This window comes from Akebia trifoliata, chromosome 1 (genome assembly GCF_017979445.1).
Source record: "Akebia trifoliata isolate Shusen 1 chromosome 1, ASM1797944v1, whole genome shotgun sequence".
Classification (NCBI taxonomy): Eukaryota; Viridiplantae; Streptophyta; class Magnoliopsida; order Ranunculales; family Lardizabalaceae; genus Akebia; species Akebia trifoliata.
The window spans coordinates 28,514,060-28,527,243 of NC_141375.1; the positions used below are offsets into that span (position 1 = coordinate 28,514,060).

A 13,184-nucleotide genomic window follows, 5' to 3' on the forward strand; every position below is an offset into this window, starting at 1 on the left:
CAATTCAAGTGCTCAAGAGGTGATTAAGCACTCAAGCCATTTTCTTGAAACTGTATTATTTTCAATCAATCAAGTGTGAAACCCAGGGAGAAAAATGCCAAACCTTCAAAGAATATTAGCTCACAAGCCCATCACCAAAAATTAAGCATCATTCTTAATCGATCAAGCATGGCCAGATTGAGAAAACTACTCATGCACAACCCTTTGAAGATAAAGAAACATGTCTACCAACCATCATCTTCTTCCCACAAAAGTTTGACCACTCCCAATTACCCACTCACTCACACACACTCCGCATCGCCGAGGTGCTAGAGGTTGTTATGAGGTGTAATCTATATGTATTGAATTTGATTTGATTGAGTTCTAGGCATACTAGTTATTCAACAATTATCAATAGAACGTCGCAAACGAAATTACATTTCTTTCTAGTAGCTCGTTTCTATCATGATAGAGCTACTTAAAAGGGGTGATCATCAAAGAATTTTCAGCACCTGTATCACACTCTTTTTTGAAAGGCCATAATATCTTGATTTCTAAGAAAAAGAAAAGCAAAAGAATCGTAAACAAGAAAAAGAAAAGGGGGTGGGGGGAGGGAGGGAAGGCTTTTCTCACTACGTCATATTGCGGTTTTTGCGACGTCAAACCTGCGCTAAAAACGACTGCTAAAGGCAGTCGTTAATTACGACAGTTTTAAGCAGTCGTTAAACCGTCGTTTCAACGCACTAATGGAAATAAGTAAAAGTTGGGGTGCCAATAGCCACGCAAAAAAAAAAAATTCAGAACCTTTTGTTTACAGAACTCGTCTTCGCCACTGCCGAAGTTCTTCTCTCCTCTCATTCACACACTCTCACTCTCACTCGACTGATCTTCCCTTTCTACACCGTCGCTCTTTTCGCTCTCTCTCGATTCCTTCGTTCTTCTCGCTCTCGCTCTCACTCTTTTTTTTTTCTTTTTCTAAAAACAAATCGATCGGAATTTTTTTTTTAGAAACAAATCGATCGGAGTTTGATCGAAAGATCTTCGCTCGATCTCTTCCTCAAAGAATCTGTGATTTTGAAGACGCAATCAGATTCGATTTACAAGTTTTAGGGCAGAATCGATCGGCGTTTGATCGAAAGTTTTAGGGCTTTGTTCGATCTGCCTCCCTTTGCTTCGTTTGGGATCGAATTTTCAGGTATGTTAACGTTTTTTATTGAATCTTAGATTTTCCATAATTAATTTAGGGTTTCAAATGTATAGATAAACATAAATAGAAAAACAACTCAAATGTATAGATCGTGGAATGGAAAAATGTTTTGAAAAGAGAGTAACAAATTTCAGCAGAGGAAAACATCTTTAGCAAACTTGTATTATCAATAGATGCAATGCAATAACTTGTATTGTTTGAGTCGATTTCTTTTTGGATCTCTCTGATTAGTAGTGTTTTTCTATTGTTTGATTTTGATTTCTTTTTGGATCTCTTTGATTAGTAGTGTTTGGACCTTTTTGAGTACTTTTGATTTTGTTAATCTGTGTTCTCTGCATACAATTTGATGTATATCTTTGTTATAATCATTCTAACTTGTTTTGTTATAATTCTTCTTTGTTTGATTGTTCTTCCAGTACTTTGAGTGTGAAATCTGTGATCCATTGATTTATTTTAATAAGTTTTCTGTTGAGGATTTTAAGTTTTTTGGTGTTTTGATTCATATAGAATAGAATATCTCCATATATTGTTGTAGATGTGATCGTGTTCATTAGGTCTTATATAATGTGTATCCAGATGATGGATCAAGAAATGGTTTGAAAAATTATGGAGCAGGTGACCCTGAACCAAGAAATGATCGTGTTCATTAGATCTATGTTTGTCATCCCATGCCTCGTTTAAAGTTTATTTGGTGCGACACCACCACCTACTATGAGATGAGGAATCATTTTTGGATTTCTCAACAGTTTTATGTGAGCTACCTCATTATGTCATAGTAGGACAAGGTGACCTTTTCCACCAAGCTTCAAGAGTTAGTTAGCTGGAAGGAAAATCTACTCATTGTTTGATGTGGGATAAGGACTCATTTGAGTCTTTTTTTATGGTGAATCCAAATGGTGTCTTCCTAGTATTGGTTCCCGATCCATTATTGGTCACGTGTAGTGTGAAAAATGTAATCGACATCAGCCATGGGTTGTAGCACTTAGGAGATAGTTAGGCCATTGATATGGAAGTAATTGTTTGTTCACATGGATGTGTATAATGAGGCATATTTCATTAAAATAAGATTCAATGGTGAGATCAGGTTTCCAATCTAACCTATGTGGATGAAGAAAGACATTATTTCATTAATCTATCCCTGCATTCGGAATGGAATTTGATCAAGCAAAAAGGGAATCGTTAGGATCTTGAGGAGGAGGAGCATATCCATAGCCTTCATAACCTTGGTTGTATCCATAGTATCCCCTATTCCACTGGTTTGGCCACCTGTTTGACTAATTTATCCTCCACACGCTTGTACCAAACTTCTCATGCTACTTTACTAATGATAAGATTTAGAAAGTGTTCATTGGTTTAATTGTTTTGAATTAAATTGGATTGTTGTTTTATTCTAATTCCTTCTTCTAGTTGAGCTTTAGGCATTATCCGCGGTCCTTGTCGTCCTACCTTTATTTCTGTCATGTATGAAGAAAGGAGGAAAGAATGCATCAGCTTGACAAGATCAGATTTTTTTTTTCTTGAAAAAATATCGACTATATCAATTATGGGTAATCAACAGGAGATGGATATCAACTTCCATTTCAGTAAGTTTGGGTAATATATTATCTTGTAATAACTCACTTTAGATACAATAGAAAGGAAGAACATGATTTTCTGCCGAGCATGGATACTTGGGATAAGGCTTTGATGATAACGTGGAGGAGGTTAATCTCATCAGCTCACTTTTATTCCTTGCAGGGTGCCGTAGCTGCCCTTCATATGGTGCATTGCTTTCACTTGGCCGGTTTTCCCAAAGGCCTTATCAGCTGTGTTACTGGAAAGGGTTCTGAAATTGGAGATTTCCTCACAATGCACCCCGGGGTGAACTGCATAAGGTAATCTTTGACTCGTCTTCATGTCTACAATTCTTCTTAAGCCTCTTTCCCTCTTATCTAAGAACCTTCTGTTGCCTCACAAATTTCCTTTCTTGGTATAGCTTCACTGGTGGAGACACTGGAATTGCAATTTCAAAGAAGGCAGGTATGATCCCTCTTCAAATGGAGTTGGGAGGTAAAGATGCTTGCATTGTTCTTGAGGATGCAGATTTCGCTTTCATCAAATAGTTTGGCTCCTTACTCCCAACACTTCCAATTGATGAAAATGTATACTACAGTGGTCAAAGATGTTTATTTATGCTTCTTCAGTATGTGTTTGTTTGTGCAGCCCACATGATTCTGTGTTGGGACAGTCCAACCATCCTCGGAAAGAAGTTCTAATTCATTCCAACTTCTCTAAGCTCGAGAAATGTTTTGTTGAAATTAAGAATTTGGCATCTTAATTAATTTTAGATGAAGTGTTTATAAAGTTAGAAATATCGGAATAGACTCAGTATGACTCTATTTCATATTTTAATTTTGCATATATGTTTTAAAATTTCTGGATTGTCTTTGGTTTCAGTGAGTTGCCAGAATTTCTCAGTGGTACGTGTACCTGTGCAGATCAGGGGGGTTGCCTTAGGTCTGATAAGGGTCCATGGAAGGACCCAAACATATTGAAGGTTTTGTTACTTACCTTGGAAAACTTTTATCTCTTATATTTGAGAATAATGTAGAAATGGGTTTTTAGCTTTTTCTTCATCTTCTGTGATTCATATATGGTTCAGAAAAAATTATGATTGCTTGCTTAAAACTATTTAGTTTCAATAGAAACTATTTGCCACGTAAGACTCTTCATCCATATCTGATTTTAATATACAATTTGTTTGAACATGAACCTCTGCTACTAGCAACTCTAATGGGTATATAATGGCATGGTCTTTGTGTGTTCTCTCATATCATAAAGCTATAATGCCTTTTGAGTTCTTTACACAAATGGATTCTCTCATGTTGGTTATTATTTCTCTATTTGTTTTGGAACCTGTGGTGGGTGCTAGACATGGAACATGGTCATTTGAGAGGGGGGTGAAGTTACAGGGAAGTGACCAGGATCTAGTGACTGACTTACCTGGCCAACCCAATGTTGAGTTTCGACACTATGCAATGGAATTGGAAGGGTAGCAGCTAATATCAAAAGAAGGTGACAACAGTTGTTGTGCCAACAAATGGAAAGAATGAAATGACAGAAAGCAAATGGTGGCTGCAGCTTGTGAGAAACAGAGGTGTCAAGAGTTGTTTCTATTAAAGGAATGACAATATGAAGTGGCAAGTGGGTGTTGGTAGCATGAGATGGGTGTCAAGTCATTGGAGAGGTGGTAACTGTGTGCTTGCTTGGCAGTATGAGCTGTTGTGTGGGCTGCAGCTGTGGCTTAAGATGAGAATAACAGCTGGTTATTAAGAACATGGCAGCAAAGGTGGAGGTGGCAAAACAAAGTTGTCATGGCAGCAAAACAAAAAGTAGCACATGTGCTGCTGCTATGTTAAAGAGAGCTGGAGGGTTTTTATAGAAGGTTGTGTGTGAACATTAGTTGGAAAGAGGGATGTAGATGTGAAAATGGAGGTTAAATGAGATGTAAATCCCTTGAACATTGTGAAAGATATTGCAGTAATGGCTGATGAATGTGGCTGCCCTTCATTTGGTGTATGTGGCTGACTAAATCAGAAATTGAAAATGTCAGAGGAGACAAGCAGTTTTGGAGAGTCTAAGAGATTACTGCAGTAAAGATCAGCCTATCAAGGGGCAATAGCTTTCCAATCTCTTGGGTTTTTGTTGGATCATTACCTAATTTGTACTGACCTTTAAAAAGAATGTGATGGGTTGGGTAATATGATCATCTTATCAGATTGTTTGTTGACCGTACCGAATTCTTGCAATACTTTCAAACGTGCACCACAGGCTAGGAAGATAACCATTCCCTTCCTCAGGATTCAATGCTGTCTAACTTAATTATGAATTTGTTTCTAATTTTTCTTCCAACTATTCTCTTTCTCAACGTGCTCATTTTACCTATTGTCATTCTATGACTATGTCGTTTCTTTAATCTATTCAAGAAACATTATTGTGTTTCGCAATTTACAAGTATACTTCTAAGTGCTTTGTGAAATTTTTTTCAATGGGGCTGCCCATTATCATTTTCTTAAAAACCCAATGTTTATTGGTTTCAAAGTTTTTTCTATGTTCACTTTGTAATTTCTTTTGGTTACCAAAAAAATTACAGGTTGTGGCAAGCCCTGCTGATCTCGTAAAAGTGAGGATGCAAGCGGACGGTCGCTTGGTGAGTCAAGGCCTCCAACCAAGGTACACTGGTCCATTTGATGCTTTAAACAAAATTGTAAAAACAGAAGGTTTTAGGGGATTATGGCAAGGAGTTGTCCCCAATGTCCAGAGAGCATTTTTGGTAAATATGGGAGAGTTAGCCTGTTATGATCATGCGAAGCGTTTTGTTATCCAAAACCAGGTTTGTGAGGATAATATATATGCTCACACCTTGGCATCCATCATGTCAGGTCTTTCAGCAACTACTTTGAGTTGTCCAGCAGATGTTGTGTCAGTCTGTGCTTTAAACTTAATTTTTTGCATGATTTATTTACATTTTGTTTACTTAGGTGCATTTGATTGATGGCTGAGCAAGTGCTGGTGCAAGTGTTGATTCAGCAAGGCAGAACTTAGCAGCAACCTTCGTTAATGCTTTCATGAATGCAGGTTTTGGTCAGGTAAAATATGTAATTTTAAAGGGATTCTCATTATGGTTAGTACATAATGCACATGATTATAGATTTTATCGTCTTTTCTCGTGATGTTAATATAGCCTTAAATATTAATAAGCTTGTCGAGGTATTCTTTTTAGAATTATTGTTTGCCTTACAAGTTCAATTCTACTTTTCACTCACATCCATGCATTCCTTTCTATTCTCTTATCCAGGTACCTTCGGTCAGGTTTTGGAATGCTGGGATAGAGAAAGGAAATAAATGGTCGCCATCAAAATTGTCCGTGGAGTTGGGAAGTATCGTGAAGCAGCTTTGATAGAGATTGATGTGCTACAATATCTTGCAAAGCATGATAAAAGTGGGTCTCGGTGAGTATTATTATTTTTTATATAAACGTTTTACCCATTGATCATATATTTTGTAATGTTTTCCGTGTTCTTTAGTAGATTCAAGGTTTTTTTCTTTTTTACATAAGCCGTTAAGCAGGTTATTCTTTGCAGTTGTGTGCAAATACTGAACTGGTTTGACTATCATTGGCAGTCCTCTCTGCCTATGCTTGCTATTATCAGTTAAATTGTTTAATCAGTAGATGGTTGTTATGTTGAATTATGTGTTCACTGCTACAAGTGCTTATGTTTTGGTATTGTATTTATAAAATTTGCAGTTATGCATGATTTGCGTCTCATCCATACTGATTTGAAGCCAGAGAACATACTTCTTGTTTCGCCAGTATATGTAAAAATTCCAGATTTCAAGGTTAGTTACATTTTAAAAGATGGATCTCATCTTCTTACTACCAGAAATTGCAAATCCTCTCTTTCTTTTTTCTTTGCCTACCTTCTTTTATTATTATTTCGTTGGTTTATTAACACCATTAAAATATTGTTGATGTAAAGGTTTCATCTCGATCACCTAAGGATGGATCTTACTTCAAGAGACTTCCGAAATATTGCAAGACTACACATCGTACCTAGGGATTCAAGTAAATCCCAAGCATTCGAGTCAATTAATCGAGTCTGAATTACAAGGCAAGTACATTGACTCATTTCTGATTCAACATATGAGCTCGAGGCATGGATAGTTGAGGGTGAGGTAGCAAAGTAACGTAAACATCCCGTATCCTACATATCAGAACTATCTTTAGAAAGCAAACTAGTTCATTTACTCAAGAAATGAGTAAACATAGAGTAAAAATATTTTTTTACTCAAGAAATGAGTAAACATAGGTTAAATTTAAGCAAACATCCCATATCCTTGGTTGGTTGCTCCACAGGTTATACACCAGTTTGGATCTACCATCACGGATCTGATTATTTCGTTATTCTATTACGAATAGCCATCTTAGAGATGGGTCTCGAACATATGTTTGTGTTGGAGCGCTCAGTGATTTCTCTGCTTCGTCTGAGACATCCAGCATCTGCTGCAATTTCGAGAACAGAGGATGAGAGTCTAAGCCCACAAATCTCATATCCATTCTTGGATTGAGAGGAAACTTTGAAGACGAGGGGTATTTGGGTCTTTTCATATTGCTAGTTGGGGTCTAGGACATCAATGTCAAAACATAGGGGTATCTCCAATATTTAGCAACATGTGAAGGGGGGGGGGGGGCAGGTGTAAAATATATTTTTTTTTTTAAAATACCCTATAGCGACGGTCGGCGACCGTCGCTATATCCTTATTTTACTGTCGTTTTTTCCGACTGTCTTTGACAGTCGTTTTTTTCCGACTGTCTTGTACAGTCGTTTTTAAAAAACCACTCCTTTTAAAACGACTCCATTTGCGACTGTAGGGGCAGTCGTTTTTGGCGAATTATGACGTAGTGTCTTAGGTTCATTCTAATTTTCTTAACCATCTAGTAAAAATTGAAACACGATTTCATGATCAGATTATTGAAGCATGGAATCATCGTTCACTATTGTCAAAACTTCCTACTTTTTGTTCGACCCTGGAATTGGAAGAATTGATGATCATATTCACAAAGACTATATAAGGTGTTTGATGTACCACGTTACAGAATGGGCAGTCTAAAACAGGGAGGTAGGCTATAAGGATCTTCAGCACACTTGCATTGTGTTGATAATAATTCGCACTTTATATAATCTCTCAACCCAAATGAAAAATAAATTTTTAATAAATTCAGAAGGGATCGTCACATATAGACACCATGTTTTTACAAAAAGAATCACTCAAGAGTAATGGAGGCCACAAGAATCACCAAATTTTTAGTTATGTTAAACCGATATAGACCATTCCTTTGTTTGCTCCATTAAATCATTAGTTCAAAAGAAGCAGCAGTCCCACAATCTTTATTCTCAAAATGATTCTCTTAGTTAATTTCCAACATATTTTTATATTGATGAATCCGAGATTGAGGTGGCTGCTTTCAACCATACTTTGCCTTCTTCAATCTGAAAACCATATCATGAGACCGATAGATATTGTTAATTAGAGAATAAGATCTTGGTGTGTCGCTTTTTCGGAGATGGCGTCTGGACATAAATCTTTTTTTTTCCTTCTTCTTCACTATTATTTTTGTTTCTTTCAATAAAAATTTTACCTTTATTTGTGTTTCTACAAATCTCTCTAGTCTAAAAACTCATGTTTCATGATCCCAATTATCATTTTGATTTAAAATCTTTTCAAAGAGATATTTTATATTTAAGCCACTCAATCCTAATTCATATGTTTTTAAGAGAGATCACAGCGGACTTGATGTAGTGTGCCACCGGCTTCGATCGACTCAAAATGAGTGGGATATGACAATGATGAACATCACAAACAGATAGTGACCACCAAAAAGTTCAATTAGTTGTTTGAGACATTCCATCATCAATTTTTTTTATGAGATTAAGAACAATTATTTAATTAAATCAATTGCATACTCTTTCTTCAAAAGACCATGCAATTAAGGGAGGATAAAAGAAAACATGATGCATCATATTATGACACATGAGATACATTGTATCATATCAATGTATCTCATCTCAAAAGGAAGGTAGTGTTAGAGAATAATACATTTAATAAAATCAATTAGGAATTTCTAATAAATTAGAATATTTATGTTAGGTTAGTTTTCTTATCTTGATTGATGTATTTCCTGTAAATATCCTATCATGATTCATGTAATATTCATCCAAAATTCATATTTCTATACTGTATCATTGTCAGTGTATCTCGTCACAAATGGAAGGTTGTGATGGAGGATATTCTAGAATATTTATTGATATTTAGAATATATCAATTAGGATATTCTAAAATATTATATTAAGCTATTTCCATACATCTTGGTTGATGTAATTTCTATAATCACCCTATTAGCATTTATGTAAAATTGATCCAAGAATTGTCAATAAATATTCTAGAATATCCTCCATCACAACCTTCCATTTGTGATGAGATACATTGATAATAAGCAGTGTATCTCCTGCACCTTAATACGATGCATCTTGTTCTTTAACATATATAAATCATATTTGATTACATATAAAGGTGCACGTAAAAAATTGAAATATGTCTAACCATAAGTTTCTACCAACCAAAAGACATTTAATATAAGTGAAGAAAGAAAAGGCCATTGCAAACTTTACACTTAAAAAAAAAGTTCTCTATTAAGGATAGATTGCTTGATTACTTCTACAAAACTTAAGCAGTTTAAACTATATTCATGGAGATCTTCATTTGTTTTTTACGTTTGCTTTTCTTCTCTTTTTTTAAATAAAAATAAAAATTATATATAAGCTATATTTTATGAGTTCAACAAGCTTCTGATATGTATTTCAGTTCAGGGATTGAGTTTGCGTGTTAAATTGTATCTAGCTTTTGCTCTGCAATTTCAAGGAATGGAGAATCTTGTGGTCTGGCTCAGAAATTTTTCTCCACTAGATTATCATAGCCATAAGCTTCACCTGCCTTCACAAATCTACCTTTCACTCGTTTTCTAGTATCTGCTCTGGCTTTACGAGAAGCATATCGTATTTGTTTCCCAAACCTACAAATCACATATGTATAAAATCGTAAGAAGGTAATAAGAAGAATTTACCAGATAAAAACTTATCAAATGTACAAAGAGTTGAGGAACTATGTAACATGAAAATAATGGTAAAGACCAACAAATGTGCACAAAGATTTCTTGAGTATGCTCGTTTCCTTAACATGTATTAAAAAAAATTATTAATATGGAATCGAAATACTTACAACCCCAAGGGAATGGCCTAGTGGCAAGCCGGGCCTTGATAAGCTCCTCAGGAAGAGTAGGTCAAGAGTTGGAAACCCCACGGAGCAATGAATTCCTTGGGGCCACTTTTCAGGGTCAAGTTACCCTAGACTCAACTAGTTGCACGTAGGACTTTTCGAGGGGGCGGTGCATGTGACCTTGGGACTAGTCTCACCCGAAGGGTGGGGATACACACAATAAGGAAAAAAAATTATTGAAATACTTACGTGCGGGTTTTCTTTTTTTCCTTGTATCTCATCTTTGCTTTGTCCCAGGCTTGAGGGCAAATAGTTTCCAAATTTGAATCCCATAATGGTGATTCACTTGTCAGAAACATAGGCGACACTACGCAATCTTGATAATCAGTTGCACTACTTTCTCCAGTTAAATTGGAGAATGAAAGTGACATACTTGAATGTTCTTGTCCAGTTGAAAAACTTAAGTTAATGTTTCCGCTCCCACTAGTGTTTAGAAGTACTCGATCTGCACTACTATTTGAACTGTGCACTGCACTGGCTGAACCAGCAATGCAAGAAGATTGTAGAGCCATGCCATCATGGTGTCTTGATGATAATGCCTGGATGAAGAAGCAAAGGAGACAGTCAAATACATGGAAAGAATGAAAACATGTAGGCAATGGAACTTAAATAATTTATTCTTCAAACGTGTTTTTGATAGGTAATATATATCATACATGTCTTGTTCTTATGCTTTAATGTTGATTTCTACATGGATGCATTAATAGGATTTCTAAATCATGGAAGACACTAATGAAACTTAAATCATTATAGTGTCAAAGCAACTAAGTTAATTTAGTCCAAGAAACAGAACAGAGGATAACAATTGAGATGAAATTAAGAGCTCCAATTACTAGACTTGAGTCATTTATCGTCACTTGTGTGGATACCAATTAAATGCAAGGATTTTATAATTGTTTCCACCACTGTCTAGGAGAGCCAAAATGTGAAAAAAAAAATTGTGGATAAAAGATGTAAAGATTTGAACTTATATGAAAGAATGGAAGAAACAATAAAACTGAAAATAGAAGGTAATAATCAATCTGGATAAATAAAAGTAGAGGATATTGAGAAGTTTGAGATTTTGGAGCCAACCTCCATCGTATTCTCATTAGGGTATGTAGGACGACTCTGTGAGCAACCAAATATCTCATTGCTATCCCAAAAATTTAAACCAAGATCATTGATGTTGAAACCTTCACAAAAATTGTCTCCATCACATATCTCGAGATCCTTGAATGGAGAAAAACATCGCTGCATTTCAGGATAAAAAAGATTTTAAAAAATCATAAAACCACATACAAAATTTTCTCAATAAGAAGTGGCCACATTTGAAAGAAATTGACTTCAAAAATATCACTAGTGATTGGTTTCTTTCAAATTAAGAACACTATCGTAAGTAATTACGTTTATAAATCACCTCCGATGGGTTCAACTCCTTAAAGAATGGTCGTTGATCTCCATTGTATCGAATCAAATTTGGATTAGGTAGAATTGCAGATGATGTACCCATATCATGTTCAAACTTAGCACAAGGTTCCGACGCGTTCTTCCCAGGATCCCAACAATTGATGACACAATTCTCGCTTGTTGGCATCATCCCAAGTTGGCCCGGCCTAGTACTAAGCTCTAAAGAAGAGGTAGCCTCGAGAACAGAAAACCAAATCTTGAAGAACTCTGGGGGAGATGGACATCCCGAATAGCAATTTAAAGGGTGTCGTTTATGCCCACGGCCCGAGCATCCATGCCCATTACTGTCACAGATTTGACATAGAGATACGTCATCTTCCAAGCATCGAACAATTGCTGGCTGCGAGTTGCATCTATCACATATGAGGTAACGAAGATGACGTTGTGAAATAGGGTTTGCAGAGTGAACATGACCGTCACATTTCAAGCAAAGACGGACATTGTCTGATCTACAGTAAATCACCGCCCTCACCCCTCTACAGAATTCACACATAGGATCCATACTTGCAAATACTCGATTACTCTTTGAAAATTTAACTAAGCTTGTGTTAGGTATTCAGCCTAAAATTAATTCCTAATATCACAAACTACAAATCTTTCTCTGTTTTGGAAGAACAGAGGAAATAAAGTCAGTAATGCAGAATAAATTAAATGAAACCAAATGTGTGAAATTAATGATTTTTTATGCAAAATTGGAGAGAGATAGTATCCCAATTACACTTAAATCAAAACAGTTAAGGCCCTGCATGGTATGCTGCAAATCATTTGCAAATGCAAATAAATTTCGAAAATTATGGTGTTTGGTTCTGCAATGCAAATCATTTGCATTGCAAAAAAAATTGCAATCACCTAAATTCTTAAGAAATTTTGCAAAAGTGAAACCTTTCCTTAATAACATAGTAAGATTTTAGGACTTACTAAGGGTCGTTTTGCTCAAATGAATTATCACATCAGAAATCCAACACCTCAGTCCTCTAAGTTTCACCAAAAAACTCCGATAAAATATAATAATTATAATTTTATATATATATATATATATAAAAGGTCCCGTTCCCCACCCTAAGCTTTACCCTACACTTTAACAAACGTGTTTTGTCCTACATGGGTTAGAAGTTTTGGAATGAGCTGATTTTTGGTGAGGATGATCTCCACTATGAAGAGGAGATCATCCTCACCAAAAATCAGCTCATTCCAAAACTTCTAGCCCCATCAAAAATAGTTTACAAAAAATGGACCGTCCACGATTTTTCAACTTGTAAACATGGGGCTAAAACTTTTGGAATGGGCTGATTTTTGGTGAGGATGATCTTCTAATCATAGAGATCATCCTCACCAAAAATCAGCCTATTCCAAAACTTCTAACCCATGTAGGACAAAAACGTTTGTTAAAATGTAGGGTAAAGCTTAGGGTGTTGAACATTTCCCATATATAATATATATATATATATATATATAGGGTCCTGTTCAGCAACAAACATTTTGATAAACATTTTGGCAAAACATTTTTCAAAACATGGGTTAGAGGTCTTGGAATGAGCTGATTTTTGATGAGGATGATCGCTACGGTAAGGAGATCATCCTCACCAAAAATCAGTCCATTCCAAAACTTCTAGCCCCAGTTTACAAGTTGAAAAATCATGGACCGTCCATTTTTTGTTAACCATTTTTGATGGGG

The 13,184-nt window shown here is 35.8% G+C and overlaps 2 protein-coding genes across 10 annotated transcripts; one reads left to right on the top strand and one right to left on the bottom strand.

The window, feature by feature from the left end:
* The first annotated feature begins 811 nt into the window (after window positions 1–811).
* Window positions 812–7,153, top strand: LOC147411481 (NADP-dependent glyceraldehyde-3-phosphate dehydrogenase-like). Of its 9 annotated transcripts, none has more exons than XR_015180197.1 (7): window positions 812–1,174; window positions 2,924–3,060; window positions 3,162–3,327; window positions 3,623–3,722; window positions 6,024–6,177; window positions 6,474–6,565; window positions 6,706–7,119. XR_015180197.1 is itself a non-coding variant. In XM_086448999.1 (7 exons), exons 2-7 carry the CDS (start codon window positions 2,945–2,947, stop codon window positions 5,714–5,716), a joined length of 348 nt encoding a protein of 115 aa, XP_086305125.1. In that variant the 5' UTR covers window positions 812–1,174; window positions 2,924–2,944; the 3' UTR covers window positions 5,717–5,856. The 9 variants fall into 9 exon arrangements, 7 of the variants coding, with proteins under 7 accessions (XP_086305125.1, XP_086305170.1, XP_086305155.1 ...); XM_086448999.1 differs by lacking the exons at window positions 6,024–6,177; window positions 6,474–6,565; window positions 6,706–7,119 and adding exons at window positions 5,319–5,398; window positions 5,707–5,856 and having other exon boundaries at window positions 3,162–3,179; window positions 3,212–3,235; XM_086449044.1 differs by having other exon boundaries at window positions 3,162–3,722; window positions 6,024–6,167; window positions 6,706–7,153.
* A 2,327-nt stretch (window positions 7,154–9,480) lies between these two features.
* Window positions 9,481–12,469, bottom strand: BBX10 (B-box type zinc finger protein with CCT domain-containing protein). Its single transcript, XM_086452810.1, has 4 exons — window positions 11,460–12,469; window positions 11,135–11,293; window positions 10,250–10,599; window positions 9,481–9,797 (listed from the first exon to the last, which is right to left on the bottom strand). The coding sequence occupies exons 1-4, from the start codon at window positions 12,009–12,011 to the stop codon at window positions 9,671–9,673; spliced, it is 1,188 nt and encodes a 395-aa protein (XP_086308936.1). The 5' UTR covers window positions 12,012–12,469; the 3' UTR covers window positions 9,481–9,670.
* Window positions 12,470–13,184: the final 715 nt, after the last annotated feature.

What these genes read in the sequence shown, in the direction of transcription:
- LOC147411481 (XM_086448999.1), top strand. Translation starts at nt 2,945, where the DNA reads ATGGTGCATTGCTTTCACTTGGCCGGTTTTCCCAAAGGCCTTATCAGC. An exon ending in TCTTCAAATGGAGTTGGGAG is followed by an intron (nt 3,236 to 3,622) that starts GTAAAGATGCTT and finishes CTTTGGTTTCAG; the next exon opens with TGAGTTGCCAGAATTTCTCA. An exon ending in AGGACCCAAACATATTGAAG is followed by an intron (nt 3,723 to 5,318) that starts GTTTTGTTACTT and finishes AAAAAATTACAG; the next exon opens with GTTGTGGCAAGCCCTGCTGA.
- BBX10 (XM_086452810.1), bottom strand. Translation starts at nt 12,011, where the DNA reads ATGGATCCTATGTGTGAATTCTGTAGAGGGGTGAGGGCGGTGATTTAC. An exon ending in AGGAGTTGAACCCATCGGAG is followed by an intron (nt 11,294 to 11,459) that starts GTGATTTATAAA and finishes CCTGAAATGCAG; the next exon opens with CGATGTTTTTCTCCATTCAA. An exon ending in CTAATGAGAATACGATGGAG is followed by an intron (nt 10,600 to 11,134) that starts GTTGGCTCCAAA and finishes TTCTTCATCCAG; the next exon opens with GCATTATCATCAAGACACCA.